Source organism: Aulonocara stuartgranti (genome assembly GCF_965226115.1).
Source record: "Aulonocara stuartgranti genome assembly, chromosome: 18".
NCBI lineage: Eukaryota > Metazoa > Chordata > Actinopteri > Cichliformes > Cichlidae > Aulonocara > Aulonocara stuartgranti.
The window spans coordinates 28,373,694-28,391,260 of NC_138954.1; the positions used below are offsets into that span (position 1 = coordinate 28,373,694).

At 43.7% G+C, this 17,567-nt stretch overlaps 2 protein-coding genes across 4 annotated transcripts; one reads left to right on the forward strand and one right to left on the reverse strand.

Moving 5' to 3' along the window:
• Positions 1-6,254: 6,254 nt before the first annotated feature.
• Positions 6,255-12,241, forward strand: LOC309693317 (uncharacterized protein). 3 transcript variants are annotated; one of them, XR_014272620.1, is made up of 2 exons: positions 6,255-9,469; positions 9,576-12,241. XR_014272620.1 is itself a non-coding variant. In XM_082512425.1 (2 exons), the coding sequence occupies exons 1-2, from the start codon at positions 6,998-7,000 to the stop codon at positions 9,131-9,133; spliced, it is 1,680 nt and encodes a 559-aa protein (XP_082368551.1). In that variant the 5' UTR covers positions 6,255-6,997; the 3' UTR covers positions 9,134-12,241. The 3 variants fall into 3 exon arrangements, 1 of the variants encoding a protein (XP_082368551.1); XR_014272621.1 differs by having other exon boundaries at positions 6,255-9,462; XM_082512425.1 differs by having other exon boundaries at positions 6,255-8,162; positions 8,619-12,241.
• On the reverse strand, positions 9,566-16,774 carry slc22a13a (solute carrier family 22 member 13a; the record flags this gene model as incomplete). Its single annotated transcript, XM_082514974.1, has 11 exons — positions 16,371-16,774; positions 16,186-16,289; positions 15,878-16,032; positions 14,616-14,784; positions 14,412-14,532; positions 13,996-14,090; positions 13,684-13,898; positions 12,717-12,825; positions 12,413-12,619; positions 12,307-12,331; positions 9,566-9,706 (listed from the first exon to the last, which is right to left on the reverse strand). Exons 1-11 carry the CDS (start codon positions 16,743-16,745, stop codon positions 9,566-9,568), a joined length of 1,716 nt encoding a protein of 571 aa, XP_082371100.1. The 5' UTR covers positions 16,746-16,774.
• Between the last annotated feature and the right edge of the window lie 793 nt (positions 16,775-17,567).

A 17,567-nucleotide genomic window follows, 5' to 3' on the forward strand; every position in this document is an offset into this window, starting at 1 on the left:
CCTGTGGTATTGGGGTGGACGTGCGAGGTGTGGACGGTCTGAGGTTGTCGAGCGGACAGGCACGGACCAGGGATCTGATGTGAGTGAGCTCCGCGGGTGCTTCTAAAGGTAAGGCACTGCCTGTTGAGTTGATTCCCAAATTGTGCCAAATTGGGCTGCATTAAATTAAAAGTTTGCTCACTGACGTTGCTGGTGGGTGTCTGTTTTGATTTTGATGAGAATCACCGTGTGTTATGCAGTTAAAGTTGTTTAAGAGTATTTAATGAAGTTGAAGAAATATGAAAGTAATAATGTTGGGTTTGAGTCCCTGGATACTGAGCTGAAGGCTCAGGTAGTTTGGTAGGGAAATTAGGACAGAAACTGTTCTGGAGGTAACAGATACTGTTTAATAGTTTTACAAATTAGGTCAGAAACTGTTCTGGAGGTAACAGATACTGTTTAATTGATATGTTAAAATTTGTCAAAATTGTTTAGGTGAAAATTGTTATAGGACGGCACTGGAAGATGCTAAGAAGCACATAGCCCGGAGGTTACGCTCCCTCCTGGCCGTGGACGCGCGGTCTTGACCTGTCGGCGAACAGGGTTAGTTCAGTTTGGTTTAACTGTGGGGTACAGGGCATCCTGAAATAAGCTAGGAGTTAGAATCTCCTCACCGTTTAAATGGTGTGATGTGCTTTTTTGGACACAGTTAAATTGAGTTAGGGATTTTAGAAATCAGGCCATAGGCTGTTCTGGAGGAAACAGATACTGGTTAATTGATTACAAAAAAGTGAAGCTTTCTTCGGTTGGACCCGTTATTTTAAATTTGTCGAAATTTGTTAGGTGCTGAATCTGTCAGGCCTGTCAGTGGTTGTAAATATAAGACGTCTTTGTGATATAAAATAGAGTTTTGTCTGAGCTTTGTGTGACCCTGTGTGTGATGAGAGCGCAGCTGCAGCGCTGAGAGCTATTTTTAGACGGTGTGAACATGCAAATGAGCGTGTGGCTGGGAGGAGAACGGAGCTTTTCACTTCCTGCCCAGAGTGTGTGTGAGCCTTAGAAGCAGAAGGCCTTTTATTGCTGAAAGCCTGTAAAGAAGCTGCTGGTTTTGATGTTATAACAATATAAATGGCTTTTGATTTATTGTTGTGAATATGTGCTTTATGAACTCACTTGTTTGTTGATTTATGTAATGTAAAAAGCATTTAAGACTGAGTAACTTCAGTTTTTGAGGAGCATAAGAGAGTGTTCCTAGATCAGAGTAAGCTGCTGTAAGTCAATTGAAAACAATTTAATTAAATCTTAAATATTTTATACTGATAACACAACTGATTTTAAGCCATATCTTTAAATAAGTAAAGTTCATGAAGTTTTCTGAGCTGCCATGACACAGAGAAAGTGGAGTGTTTCACCCTGAAAGGAGGAAATGATGCTCTGCCTTTGTTGTCAAGTTCAAACATAGGCCTTAAATAAATATGAGCCACTAATAAGCGTGACATAATTAATAATTTCAAACAATAAAGCACATTGGGTGAGTGACCCAGATAACAATAATTTATGAGCACGCAATAAAGTGGACCTGTTAGAACCCCTTTGACATTTGTCCCTTCAACAATAAATGATTATATTGTGTCCCATGCACTAAACAGTCCCATTTAATACTGTTAAATCGTTGTTTAAATAGAATAAGCAAACATGCCTGTGCTTTATTTTGCAACCTGTAACATACAAATTGCAGAGGAAGAGGGTCGACTGGAGGTGACCTGTAAATGTCACATAGTGACTGAGGAAGGTGTTTCACCTTATGAGATGACAGTGTGGTCCGAGATTGAGCTGCATGAGCTAAATGCCTATATACAACGTTGCCTATTTCTATTTCAAGGCTTAAAGGAGATGACTGAGCATGAAAATGATCCAAATTGGGAGCCCACAGAGGCCGCCCACTTTGCTCAGGCTATGGTAGAGTCGGTACTAGACGGTTTTGATTTTGATATGCTTGCTTGGGAAATAATGTAATTATCTGTGGAGATGTCTCCAAGCGATTAGTAGATTTAAAGGAGACAAATGTGTGCTTGAGAGTGCGTGGTTGAAATTGTGTGTGTGGGTGTGCGTTTGAAAGGCTTTGAAACATAGGTTTGATTTGAATAAAGCTAATCACAGTACTATGGTTTGGCATTGAAGTAGAGCGAGCTATACAGCTAATTATTGAGGAGTTTGGAATTAATTGGTCCATTGCTCCCTCGCTCGGTAAATAACACAGTGAATTTGTTAGTTTGTGAGCAAACATGATATTGTTTTGGAGCAATTTTCTGTGAAAAATTTAAGGCTGTGTGAATGCATTCGAGCTGTGTTATTGTTTTGTGCCCCAAAGTTAACATGCAGTGTGTATGAGTTTATAACATTTATGTTACAGAGTGAAAAATAGTTATTAAAAGTGAATATTGAAAGAGGCTTGGTTAAGTCTTGACACACTGCGTTGGCTGTGTGTCTTACCAAGCAGATCACAAGGAGACAGTGACCCTGGGAGGAGCGAAAGTAATTCTGAAAGCTAACAGGCAGACATTGCGGAGTGATCCAGAAGGAGGAGCCGTATAACGTCACAAAAAAGGGAGGTAAGCTTGTGTTCTAGGATAATGGCTGACGGCCCGAACACGACACCTACTGGGCACAGAGGCTATAAGCCTCTAAAGGAGCAGCAGCAACAGTTAAAAAGAGCTATTCGCTTAGCTTCCCCTGGATCATCAAAGTTAGCTGAGAAGGAATGCAAAGCAATGGAAGCTGAGCTAAACAAGCTTATTGCTTCCCAACAGAGAGGGCTGGATGACAAAATAGCCCTAAGTCTTGTGCTCAAAATAGAAGGAGAGAGATGTGAGCAGCAATTGGAACAACTGCAAACCGAGGCAGAGAAACGTTCGATCAACTGGAAAATTAAACAACAAATCAAGAAACTACAGCAAACTCATGCAAAGTGTTGCAAGTGGATGTTCTTGTGGAATGGAGCATCTTCCTGGATGGAGGAGGATGACATAGCTGAAACAGAAGATATGGAAAGCATAATGGAGGCTTTGAAACAACTGAAAGACCAAAATAAGAAGCTGGAAGACCAAATGAAGAACTGGATTCCAAAACCAGGAGATGCTAACAAGTATCACACAGCAGAGATTCTTCCTTGGGCCACATTAACATCTAATGCCATAGGACGACAATATGTCATGCCTGTAATGACCCTCAGAGGAGGACAAGTTCAAGGCCCTGATGGACAGACGGCAGTGGTTGTGGGAGGAGTAGCTGATGTTGAATACACCAGAGCACCACGGGTGTTTCATAATGAAGGGCCTATGACAGTTAAATGTCAGTCCCTGAGTGGGGAAGGGAAAGAGATAACATCAGCCGCAGAGGAAGGCTTGCCTTTGCCTTCTTGTTCACATGAGAGAGAAGAGCAGGCCCAAACCAGGTCAAAACACTCCAAAGCAATGGCCAAGTCAGACACATGGGCAGGAGAAGTATTCGGACGAATGCTTGAAGCCCCGCAAGGGCTATTGGAAGTATTAAATACACTGAAGACCGTAAAGGACAAAATGACCAAAAGCATGGCAGAAGAGGAGAGCGACAATGACTCATCTACCACAGAGGAGGAAGAAGATGATGAAGATAACGACAGAGGAGGAGTCGCGTCAGAACCAAGTATAGCCAGGAATCTTAGGTCAAGACAGGTGAAAAAAGAGCAGGGACAGAGGAGGCCTATTTTTAAGAGTTCAAAAGGCAAGGGAAAATTGGGACAGTGTAAAACTGTGACCAAAGCAGAAAAAGCTGCGGGCACTCATTATAATTTGCCTTTAGTGGCTGGTGCAAAAAATGAACCAGTGTACCGCGCATACAAAGTAAGAGATTTGGAGGCATTGGTTAAACAGCTTCCACCTATAACTGGGGGCGGAGCAAGGTGGTTGCGTGAATTAGGCAGACTAACAGAAGGAGAGGAGCTTGCGATTGGCGATTTTCGCGCCATTTCTGCGCGGTGTATGCTCGGTGGTGGGCTAGCAGATGTAGAGGCTATAGCTCGCACAACTCGCCATGCAAATGATTTGCCTTATCATGAAGTGCAATGTGCTTTGTCTGACGCAGTCCGTGAAAAGTACCCAACCCCTAATACAGGAGCCATACCTAAAATAATTTGGGACCCCCAAAACACACCTAGAGAGTTTTTAGAAAAAGCCAGAGATCAGTGGTTGTTAGAAACAGGTACCCATCCGGGTAGAGAAGGTGAGCATCGGGCGTGGTTTCGCTCAGCGGTGCTGGCAGGGCTGCCAAACCAGGTCACAGAAGATCTACAGAAAAACCCAGATTTTGCCGTAGCAGATTCGGTGCAGTGGGAAAGACACGTCTCACATCGTTTGCAGCTGGAGCAGGACAGGGCGAACAAGCAGAAAAAAGAGTTGGAGGAGGCACAAGCGTCTCTACTCAAACTACAGTTGGTGGAGGCCAGAAACAAAGCCAGCGAAAAGAAAAAAGAGGGAAAAGAAAAAACAGAAAAAATTATGATAGTTGCGACCCAGCCTGGTCCTGGGCCTGAATGGCCAGATAGTGGCCCGGGTCCCTGCACTAATGACGGATGGCCCGCCAATGCACCAAGGCAGAACCAACCCACAGGGAATTGGGGAACCGGTGGATCGTACAGAGGGCGTGGTGGCTCAGCGGGGGGAGTACAAAGAGCTCGTAACACGGGGAATCTCAGCGGTGTGCCTTGGAATGTCTGTTGGAGGTGTGGAGCAGAGGGTCATTGGAGCAAATATTGCCCAGAACGTCGTCAGAACAATCAAAGAAGAGGCTACCAATCCCAGGCACGTGGAGCTCCGAGAGCAAGAGATGGCTCTAGGGGAGCATATCAGGCCCCAAACCCGAGTGCAGCACCAGCCGCGCAGTATCTAGTGGCTGACTGGAGGGAGGACCAGTACTGAAGGGACCCGGAGGGACCAAACAGTATGGTGATGGCAGATCCCATGCTGTTAATGACTGTAGAAGGGACAGAATTGCCCTTCTTAGTAGACACTGGAGCAACATATTCAACCTTGAGAGCAGCACCAGACAGTGCAACGTTGTCCTGCCACACAGTGAACGTGGTGGGTTTTTCCGGGATCCCGACAACTCTGCCAGTGACTGACCCAGCTTTGACAAAGCTGGGCAAGCAGACTTTGAAACACAACTATGTGGTGTCATCGCAAGCGCCAGTAAATCTTATGGGCAGGGACCTGCTCGTGAAGTTGGGCGCCACAATCACATGTTCAGCAGATGGATTATCTGTGACTCTGCCAGGGGGCCAGCATTTTCCGTGCCTGGGAACAAGTTCAAAGACTCAATATCTGCTTCAAGACTGTGAAAGAGCAAAAGTCAATATCTACTGGGGGAGACTAGTGAAAGAGGATGTTCTGAGGCAATTTCAGCTGTGGAGACCCTGGATAATGAGCTTGGCAGTTTACTCCCCTCCGCGCGACCCTTACCACGTTACCCTGTTTTATGATAAAGAGAATGACGACACCTATCGTGAATTATTTCAATCTGATCTTGAGGGTCAGACGTGGAATGTGCAAACACATGACATCTACATCGGACCAGAAGGTGTAGCCGCGGCTGTGAAATTAACTGATGAACAACTGCCTTGGTACAATGTGGAAGAAAATTCAACCCCTCACATTACATTGGCGGTCCACCAAGGTCATGGTGCAGGTGATCTAGGTCCAATGGTCAGGCGAGCACTGGACGACACAGGGTGGCAAAGAACCCAAATTCCTAACTTATCTTATGCTCCAAATTGTAAAACCTATCGCATAACTTGTGCCTGTGAGGATACAGTGATCTTGGAACATAAAGAAATTTCAAAAACACATGGTGAGGAGTGTGTAGATCATCCTCACGCAGTTGCTGGACTGTCGAATCTGCCTGACAGTCTATGGTCAAAAGGGCCCACGGATGTTGGCCTAGCTAAGTGTCCTCCTGTCTTGTTCCAGCTCAAGTCACACACACCAATCAATAGACCACAGTATAAACACAAACCTGAAGCAGAGGCAGGAATTACAGAAACAATAGAAGGCCTGCTAAGGGCCGGGGTGTTAGAGCCCTCTCACTCACTGTGGAACACACCAATTCTACCAGTGGAGAAACATGGAACAGGAAAATACCGTATGGCACATGATTTGAGAGCCATTAATGAAATATTGCTCTCTACTACTGCACCGGTACCAAATCCGTATACAGCTTTATCAGCTATCACATGTGACCAAAAGTGGTTCACGTGCATTGACCTGGCAAATGCATTCTTTTGTCTTCCTCTGCATGAGTCACTCAGAGACATTTTTTCATTCACATACAGAGGCCAACAACTCAGATACACACGTTTGCCACAAGGCTTTGCACTTTCTCCAGGCATTTTCAATCAGGTGCTTAAAGAAGCCCTGTCGTCATGTAATTTGCCTAATGATTGTACATTAATACAATATGTTGATGATCTTCTCATTGCAGCCCCGTCAGCAGCGGATTGTGCAGCGGCATCGTTCGTTGTGTTGAATAGGTTGGCGGAATGTGGCTTTAAAGTAAGTAAAGACAAGCTGCAGTTAGTTCGCCCTGAAGTGACCTTTTTGGGCCGGGTAATCGCACACAAATCAGTGGGTTTGATGAACACACACAGAGACCAAATTTTGACACACCCAAAACCGCGAACTGTGAGAGAAATGCTTTCTTTTCTTGGTTTAACAGGTTACAGCAGGCAGTTCATTCCGGATTATGCAGGCAAAACTGCCCCTTTAAGGGGCCTAATGAAGCAAGTTGGTGTTCGAAACTTTAAGGCTGAGTTGCCTTGGACGCCTGAAGCTGAAGCCGCATTTATTAGGGTAAAACAGGATTTGTCAAGGGCCTCAGATTTAGCCACACCCAATTATGATGAGCCATTCTATTTGGATGTTTCTGAAACAAACTCAATTGTAAATGGAGTGTTGTTTCAGAAAAAGGGGGGGGTAGAGAAGTGCTCATGTATGTTAGTGTAAAACTACATCCAACAGAAGCAAAGCATCCTACATGCACACAACATGCAGCAGGGGTCGCTAGAATTATCCAAAAAACAGCACATGTAGTGAGAGAACACCCACTAAAAATACTCACTACACATAGCATAGTGGCATACGTGAATTCACAAGCATTTTGTATGTCACCACGGGCACAACAGAGACTGAGCAAAGTCTTAGAGGCCCCAAATTTGACATTCACACATGAAGGAATTAACATGGCAGATTTAATGGGTGTAGGGGAACCACATGACTGCGCCAAAAGAGCACAGATCGAGGAAAAGATTAGAGAGGACCTGAAGGCCGAACCCATACCGGGAGCTGAGGACTGGTTCACCGATGGATGTTGCCACCGAGACGAAGGAGGACTGAAAGCAGGGTATGCGGTGGTCTGCAGAGTAGAAGGAGATTATCAGGTCAGAGAGTCAGGAAGGATTGAGGGAAAGCAGTCGGCCCAGAGAGCTGAAGTGATAGCCTTAGCTCGAGCTTTGAGACTAGCCAAGAACAGGAGAGTGAACATCTACACCGATTCGGCATATGCGTTTGGAGCAGCGCATGTGGAGCTGCCTCAGTGGAAAAGAGCAGGATTCAGAACAGCAACCAATGCACCTATTTCCCACAAACATGAAATGGAGGAACTGGAAAAGGCCTTGGCTGACCCAGAGGAGGTGAGCATTATAAAATGCAAAGCTCACTCCCAAGGAACCAGCATGGTGGAAAAAGGAAACCAGAGAGCAGACGAAGCCGCAAAGGAGGCCGCAGGCTACAAAGGACAGAGACAAATGATACAGGTAACATCAGAAGAAGAGATACCTGTTGACCTGATTGAGGAAGTTAAACGGGCCCAGGAGGAGGCATCCCCAGAGGAAAAGGGGGTGTGGAAAAACAAAGGAGCCTGGCAGGATGGACATTTGTGGAGGGGGCCAGACGGGCGCCCCGTGCTGACAGCCAAAATGGCAGAACAGAAGGTGGATGAAGCCCACGGACTTGCCCACGTGGGGAGAGCCCAGATGGAAAGAAATTTGTGTCATTGGTGGCATCCTGAGCTGCGAGGAATGATAAGGGAGAAGGCCAGGATGTGCTTAATCTGTGGGGCACACAATCCTAAGCCAGCAGTAAAACCGGAAGTGGGTAAGTTTCGGCCCCCTGAGAGGCCGGGAGAGGAGATTGTTATTGATTTCACTGATATGATTGATTCCGGGCCGGGCGGTGTAAGATATTTGTTAGTGTGTGTTGACGCTTTGACCGGCTGGCCAGAGGCCTGGGCTACAAAAAAGGAGGATGCTAAGACTGTCATTAAGTGTTTAATCAATCATTACATTCCCCGTCATGGGTTCCCGAAAAGAATTAGATCAGATAATGGAACCCATTTTAAAAATCAAGATTTGGAAAAAGTAGAAAAAATGTTGGGCGTCCAGCATAAATTTGGAACGGTCTATCATCCTCAGTCTCAGGGGAAAGTAGAAAGAATGAACCTAAATTTGAAAAATAAATTGGCAAAAATCTGCGCGCAAACAGGGCTAAATTGGGTCGCAGCCCTGCCGGTTGCGTTGATGACCATAAGATGTTCTGTTAATCAATCCACAGGTTTTACACCATACGAGCTGCAAACCGGGAGACAGTTTCCGGCACCTTGGACGGTGGGCTCGGGTGAACGGGACAAAAAGGGGAACCGGTCCCACGCAGACTACTGGAACGAGCTAAAGGCGCTAGTGTCCAGTTTCACGAAACAGGCGGCTTGTAAAGGGCCCACAGGAGAAGGAGAGGTCCCGGACGCGAAAACAGTGTGGCTGAGAGTCATCAAACGAAAGTGGAAGGAGCCCCGCTGGACTGGTCCATATGAGGTATCGGCTCGGACGGCGACAGCGGTCCAACTGAAGGGGAAAGGCGACACCTGGTATCACTGGACGCAGTGCGCAGCTGCGCACGAGGGCTTGGTGGGGAAGGATCAATCTCAACCCGACGCAGGTGAAATTGAGCGGCAGAATAATCCCTCACACCTGTGCAACGGACCGACCGGTGGTCTACCCGGAAGGTCGAAGAAAGAAGAGCAGCCAAGGAGGAGATCGCCGCGCCAACGAAAAGGAGCGGTACCACACTGAACACCTAAAACAAGAGAGAGGCTCTGATAAAGGGCTTTGAACTTTTTACTACACCATAACATTCACATACCACCATGCCATCACAACAATTAGACACTGGTGATGAAAGAAGAGTTTCAAAAGCCATCACAATGTTCAAAATTATTATGAGTTTGATGTTAACTATGTTGCTAATCATGGCTATTTGTTTTTTGATTTGTTTGTTGCAGACCGACCCGGGAAACCAGTCTGAGCACGGAGGCCATGCCAGTCCGGCGTTGTTTGATACACCAACTACATCACGCGTGGTCCATAGTGATTTAAGGTTGCGGGCAAGAGTGAAGCGCGAGGTCTCTGGTAAAAAGGATGAGTGTCTCAGCACATATGGTGGTTTAGAATTAGATTATGTTATTGGTTCCACAACTTCCTTTACGTTTGATCTGTGTGATGTTGTTAATTGCAGGGACGTCGGCAGTGCTTGGAGGGGATACAATGTGTGGGTCTGTTGGGATTATTCAGTGAGTACGCACTGCGAGAGGGGAAATCGTCCTTATGACAGCTGGTGCCGTAATTGGGACCAGGTAAGGGGTTACACTGGGCAAAATTGGGAACCGTTAGAATCAGGATCAGAAAACGGGCTTAAACTACAGAGGGATTTTAGCCCCTCTGGAAACGCGTTAACTTTATCATTGGGGAATTGGCATCGTAAACAATCTATGTATTTAATTTTGGGGGTGGAAATAGCGGGGGTTGATCCAAAAGGGTTAATTAAAGTTAATTTCCTAGAAAAAACTAATCGCGTACCGTCAGGTAGAGAAGACATAACAACTCGTGTGATTTCTACTCCCACCAGCTCTGTTGCATCTTTTACAGGGCAGGAGGGGAGCGGGTCATCGGAAGCTACACCAGAGGAGCACGAACCAAGGGAGAGGCGAGTAGTGTCGGTGGACTACACCACCCTGAAACCTCAGGATTTGATTGAACGCGCTACCGGGTTCAGTGACAGTAACATCTGGCTGGACTGGATAGCCCAAAATGCTAGAGAACAAAAAGTGGCTAATTGTGTAGCCTGCGCTTCGGCAAGGCCGCGTTTATTTATAGAGCCTGCACCTCTGCATCCAGAGGATCAGTGGGGCTATAATTGTATGTTGCAAATAACTAGAGGAGCTGTGAATACGGGGAACTGCACTGTGTTGTCCAGTCTATTTCCCCCTATTGGCAAGCTCACGCAAGTAGGGCCGTTTATGCCCCGGAAAGATAATTATACGTGCTTTAAGTTTACCACAGATAAAGTTAAATATCGGTTGGGGGAAATTGACCCCAGTTGGTGTTCGGTCACCCAGATTGGGAGGACCACCAACAATGTGAGTGATGCAGCCACCCTAATTGGGACTTGGGCTAGGAGCGGGCTGTATTACTATTGCGGGCACAGGACTCTACTGGTACGTGTTCCTCTTGGGAGCGTGGGGACGTGCGCGATGGTGAGACTAGGAGCGCCACTTATGCTAATCGGAAATAAGGTAAAATCAATTCCCTCACACAATACGCGCACTTTGGCAGCCAGGCGCAAAAGACACATTTTGAGGAAGAGAGGAATACAAGACACAAATGTTTATGACCCTAGAATGAATTCCCCCACCTGGATCGACTCCATTGGAGTGCCCAGGGGGGTTCCAAATGAATTTAAACTTGTTGACCAAATAGCAGCCGGGTTTGAAAATATTCCAATAATTTCTGCTTTCTTTCCAGTGACTCCAAACAAGAATGTAGATAGGATTAATTATGTTCATTACAATGTACTGAGGCTCTCTAACCTGACCAGAGACGGATTGGAGGGGTTAGCGGAGCAGGTGGGTCCGACCTCGTTAATGGGAGTGCAGAATAGAATGGCCCTTGACATGTTGTTAGCGGAAAAGGGGGGCGTGTGTGCTATGTTTGCCGACCAGTGTTGCACCTTTATTCCAAACAATACTGCTCCAGATGGGTCGGTAACCAAGGCTCTGGAGGGCCTAAAGAGCCTTTCTGAAACTATGCATGATCACTCCGGTGTTGGTAATCCGTTAGAAGGCTGGCTGACCTCAGTGTTCGGACGGTGGAAGGGGGTCATCGCTTCGGTCATGTTTTCTTTGTTTGTTGTGGTGGGTATTATGGTTATTTGTTGTTGTCTCATCCCTTGTGCCAGAAGAATGTTCAAAAGTATGTCTGTGAGGGCAGTGGACCCTGGAGTCATTACTCCAATGTCCATGATGCCAATGATGCATGTGGAACTGAATGTGTAGGCCAAGGAGGGACACAACTGTTTGTGACCTCTGGATTCTCCAGAGGTCAACAGAGGGAATTGTAGAATAAGGAGGGGATGTTTTTCTCATTATCATTTAATATTTTAATATGCCATTATTAGTTCATTAGAAGTATATAACCAGCTTTGCATTAAGCATGAATTGAAGTTTTTGATCTTACATTATTCTTTGCATTACAGTGATGGTGATAACTTTAGTTTGATCTTTTTACAGGTACCAGAATAATAACATGATTTTCCATTGCAGATGTAACCATGATCATTCCATACACATTGCAGTTTGTTGCTCATTCTAGAGTTGTGCTCAAGGTAATTAAAGGTTAAAAGCTACAGCCAGCGCGAGTCTGGCTGATCTATGGAGGGCAAAGGCTTTGAGCTTGGAAGGCCGCACGCGCTTACACAGCACTTATAAGATGTTATTCTTGGTGATTTTGTGCTTAGTCATGTTTTAATATGTTTTAAGTAGAAGTAGCTGATCCAGCAATATTCATTTAATATTATATACTTGATTTAGAGCAATACACACTGATGGTCTTAATAAATGAAAGAGTCCTTGTAGTTGCCATGTTGTGTCTTAGCAGGGTACAGACGGTTCCAGGAGACGGGGGGCAGTTAGCATCTGCCCTCGGGAAGGAGACAATGTTATTCTTTGTGTTAAATAAAATTGTCAACATTGATTGTATTACACCTGTCACTACGCATGAGGGGGCGTTCTAATACCCTGATTTCATAAAACTATGGAGATGTGTTTTTTGAGATGAGATCTGAGACTGTCTGCATACAGTGTCCATCTCCCACGTGTGTGATCATTAAATCATCGTTTGACTCAACCCGACCGGACCAGTGTTGTTATTGTGGGTTTTTCCTCTGGTGTCCATCTCCAATATTTTTGAACCATAACACTCTCCATAGTCTTCGTCCTGCAGGGAAAAGGAAAACAGAGAGGTTAAAACTATAGAAATTGTTTGAAGAGTTTGCCGTCTCGCTTGCAGCTTAATTACCCATTGGCTTCAGCTTCATCAGTTGAGTCTGGAAGCTCTTTTCTTCTGGTCTCAGGAAGCAAGAAGGCAAGAGCTCCACTGATGAGTGTAAGGCTGCTGTAGACTATGATTGGTATGGACCAGTGGTAGATGGCCAACATGTTGACTGGTGGAGATATCAGACCACCAGTTCGATACACAATAGAGCCCAAACCAGAAGCTGTTTGTCTGAAACAAGAATGTATATTTTAAGGACTACAGAGTTTGAGAGCCACACTAACATTATGGCTGCAATGGCAAGGAGAGAGAGAGAGACTCAGCTCACCGAAAAGATGTTGGAAACAGCTCCTGAACATACACATTGCACACGGAGCCTGCCCAGTTAGTGAGAAAACGTCCACAGGTTGCTAACGCAGTAACAGCAACAGCATAACCTGAAACAGACTGACAGATTAAGTTTACTGCTTTCAGAAGCAGCTAATTCATATTTCCTTCATCATTCACATAATAATTTTAGAGAAATTTAAGAACCCAAAGGTCTGTCTGTAAATCAGCAAAAAGGGTCCAGGCCCATTTCTTGGAATCTGTGACTTACAAATTCACTAGTCCCCCATCTCTTTCACAGTTTTGTAACTGTACTGGGTTTCCACGGCTGTAAGTTTGCACTCAATGACCTTCCAAAGATTTCAGGATGGAGCTCATGATAGCTGCTTCATTATTTCCATTTTATCAGGTCTGTGTGTTGCTGCAGGAGTTTCACCCCCCTCAGCAGATTTTAGTTTAGGCTTTACCACAGAGACCCACTTATGGTTTAACAGATGAATTTTGTTACTTGCAAAGTTACACCTGTATTTTACCATGACAGTTAGAAGCCCTTTAGTGTTTAGTATCGTGAGATGACTGAATGGCACTGCCATCTAAAAACAGACAATATCAGAGGAAAAAAAATAAACAAATACATATAACTGGACCATGTATTGATGGCCCAGCATTATTAGCTATGAGCCGATTCATAGATATCAGCATTTATAACAGCCAGTGAGTGAAAATTAAACAAGTAAAGAAGAGACACAAGAAACACCCTTCTGCCATGTTGTGGTTTAGAGGTATTTGCGGGGAATATTGACATCTCATAGACTGTCCACCAGAGAGCAACCTGCAACTTCCTTTTTGGCAACACAGGTGCTTTGTAAGCAGCTAACACAACAACCAGCTGATCTGAGCAGAGTCAGGACAGACCAAACAAACCAACAAAACAACAGTCCTGAGTGAATACATCTGAGGAGCTCTACCTTGAGGAACCGCTAGCATTAAGAGACACAACAATCCTCCAATTAGAAGTGTTGCCATGAGAGATGGTTTTCTTCCCACTGCTTCCAGCAGCCAGATGCTCAGAATATGAGCTGGTATTTCAGACAGGCCAAATACTGCCTGAGTCACGAAGATGTTCAAGCCAAGTTTTCCCACACTGAATGAAAGGCAGAAGTAGGCAACATTCAGCGAGAACCTGGGGAAAGACAGAGATGGATTTCAAATACAAGTTGCACAACTTGATCTGACGATTAAAGGCTCGGTAGAGCAGATAGGTGTAAAATATAACTTACCATGCCAATGTTATGGTAAAGAAATATTTCCTAAGCACAGCTGATTGGATAAGAGTTTTTATGCCTCCCTTTTTCTCAGGGTCTTTCACAATAATCTGTAATGCACAGGGGTGAGCACAACATCATGCTAACATTGCTCATGTTAGCAATCATTTAATCCTACAGCCTTACAAATGTAAGTCTGACTTACTGCATCACAGTCCATTAAATTATTATCCTTCTAATGCAACTTTGGCCTCAGAAGTTGACACGGTGTCCTTGTGGTTCTAGTAGGCTTACTTTATTAGAGTCCATCATTACCCATCATTTGCTCATTATACTGCTAATATTTTATTACATAGCAGCTTTTATTATTGCTGCATGTAATATTCCTTTCAAGCCTCGATACAAAGGGAAGTGAATGTTGTGAAGGGTACCTGGTCCAGCAGATAGTTTGGAACCGTGCGCTTGTTGATGGCTGCAGCTTTTTTGATTAGCTGTTTAGCCTCCGTTGTCCTTCCAGTGCCCAGCAACCACCTGGCTGACTCCGGGATAAACCTGTCCAAAACAGGCCAGTGGCACTTAATAAATTCAAATGTACCAGTCATAAGGGATGGCATCATGAGAGAGTTAATGCACACCATATATAAATAGCAACCAATGCAAGTGGAGCTGCCGTGATCAGCTGAGCCAGTCTCCAGTTTCGTACAAAGTAGATCATTCCAGCGAGGAGGCACTGTCCAACTGCACCACATAGCTGAGTCACACATGCCCCCCATGAACGATTGGACACCCCGATCCATTCAGTGGCTATAACATTTTTTTATTTAATTTTTTAAAAAAAAGGTCAAAAGACAATGTTGACAGGAATTACAGAGCCCTGAATGCAGACAAAAGGTAAAATGCTGTCAAATAATGTTTTAAAAAATCATTAATTGAAAAAAGAATGAATAACAAATTATTACCAGTACTATAGAGCTCAAGTCAGAAAACAACTTTTAAACCGATAAAAAGGGACCATATAAGAAACATATAAAAAATAAAAATAAAAATATAAAAAACATCAGTACAGTTTAAAAAGAGGGAAGTATAATAAATTAATAAATATAAAGTCAGTGATACATTTTTTTAAACAATTCATTTATCAATTAACCATTCAATTATTGCACAAGAGAAATGTTGACTGCACTTATGTCCCCCAATGACTAATATATTACTTGAAAGTTTGGAGATGATCAAATGGAAGCTGAAGCTTTTTCCTAATTTGTATGACCCTGACCTTTGACCTATGACCTTGAAGCATTACATACTAAAATGGTGTATTTTATTATCTTTATCAGTACTGATGGAGAAGAACTGACTGAAACATATGGTTTCTACAGGCTGTAAAAACTTGAGATTTTTCAACTCTCTCTATGCCCTTTCATATGATCTATTACTCAATATGGTTTATTTTTTTTTTTTTCAAGGTCAACTTTCACCATGCGCAGTAACAATGAAGACCTCCCCAAAATTAATCAGAAGTCAGCAATTTTTCAATTTTTAGTGAGGAAAAATGTTTTTTATCTGTTATCAGGTCTGTGTGTTGCTGCAGGAGTTTCACCCAGCGAGCACTACAGGCTTGAGCAACATGCACTGATAACAACGTTTAATTCAGACATATTTAAGACAATTACTTACTCAAATTGCTTCCAAACCTGGTGCTTTGCAACCAGGGAGCTTCTCAACTACCTGCTATGACATAACCTTTTCATACTGAATATAAGCATTATAAATATTTTTTTTACTTAAACATGTATTGCTATCAAACAACAGCTAAGATATAAGTCAGTGAGTTTCAATATAAATCAGACTTATATACCTGTTTGACACAAAGTACGATAAGAAAGGGATAATACTTTACCCAGGATAACGCCATTAAGTCGATATCCCCCATAGCAAACTCCCGCCATGAACTGGGATGCCAGATAAAAGTAGAAGTTAGGCGATAATCCAGTTGTGACAGTAAATATCACCATTACAACAGCTGGGATTTGACATGCTCTTTTTCGACCAAACCTGCAACAGATAAGATCCCTTAAGTCACTTTGTCTCCTCTGGACAAATTAAATATTTAGTTGATGTTTCACATTAAGTGACAAAAACATCACAAATGCACCAAAAAAAAAAAAAAAAAAAATCCAAACGTTAACACTACAAGTATTTACTTACGACTCTGCAAAAGGTCCAAATAAGAGACAGCCAACAAGGATGCCAGCCATTAGGACAGTTTGTGCTGTCTCCAACAAACTAGCCCGGTCACAGACTAGATCAAACTGGGGAGAAAAATAACCCATATTACTGACATTCATTCATAAAAGTTCACATTATTTACATTATAAAAGACCAAGACCTACATCAGTGACTATGGTGGCTTCATACAGCATGTTCCCATACACCCATCCACTCTGGCACCTTGTAGTCTCATTGAGCCCGTACTCCCTGATGGCACCGATGTCCCAGTCCACTGGGACGAACATCCGACATCTGCTGAAGGTCCCATCGTCTTCCCGAGGCACGGTCAGGTTAAGCTGCTCCTCTGTGGTCAGGTTAGGAGCAGCATTGAGTATCCAGTCTGTGTTGCAGCGTCTGTCTGGATCTGACTGGATAAAAAGTACACTGGCAAAGTGGAAAGGTAGAATAACATTAGGGAAGCTGAGAGCAAAAAGGGTGATCTTCTGAAATAACCCAAACTCCCCCATACTCCGCAGAATCTCCCCGAAATCAGCCATTTTCAGGGCGCCTTCTTTCACTTTAGAGATGCTGGCCGACGACGACCTTTAAACAGTGCCTATTAATGTTTAAACCCCAGATCATGTATTTCAGGAAGGATGACACAGCATTTCAGCAGACATTTCATTTTATAGAGAAAACTCCTCTCACTGATGGAGATGATAGTTTAACCTGACATGAGCCTTTTGTTCATTTCACTTTGTTTAATTAGTTTCCTCTGAGTGTGGTCACCAAAAACCTTCAGCAATTACAAGAGCTTTGGCAATGTGGCAAATTTCAATAACAGACCCAATCCCAACGCCTTAATTCAGTTTAATTTGCTATTTCCAACAATCCAATTCAATTCCATTCAAATTTATTTATATAGATTTACAATTTACAACAATAGTCGCTTCAAGGTGCTGTATGTTGTAGGGAAAGACCCTGCGAGTTAGAAACATAAGTGACAGTGCAGTATATAACTTACAGTAAGACACCTTGCAGATAGCTTAATAGATCATCCGCTAAGTTTTATAATATTCCTTCTTATAAAACCTGACCCAGTGCTCTTACATAACAAAACAAGCAGATGTGTTATGTAAGGTGGAGATGCTGTAAAAGTTATTGTACACTCGATAATAAAATGGTCTTATCATGCCGTGGTCTGCAGAAACATTCAAAAGATCATTGAGCAATAAAAGTTTGCTTCCCTTTCTTCTTTTTAAAATGCATTTTTTGTCTTATTCAGTCTCATCTCCATCTCTTTTGACTGTCCTTCCTTTTAATTTGATGTAGAAAACAACAGAAGAAGCTAAAGATACAGAAACAGATCCAGTCTAAAC

Coding starts and splice junctions, on each gene's coding strand:
- LOC309693317 (XM_082512425.1), top strand. CDS start 6,998: ATGTATGTTAGTGTAAAACTACATCCAACAGAAGCAAAGCATCCTACA. Junction 8,163..8,618: donor AGCAGTAAAACCGGAAGTGG/GTAAGTTTCGGC, acceptor ATCAATCCACAG/GTTTTACACCATACGAGCTG.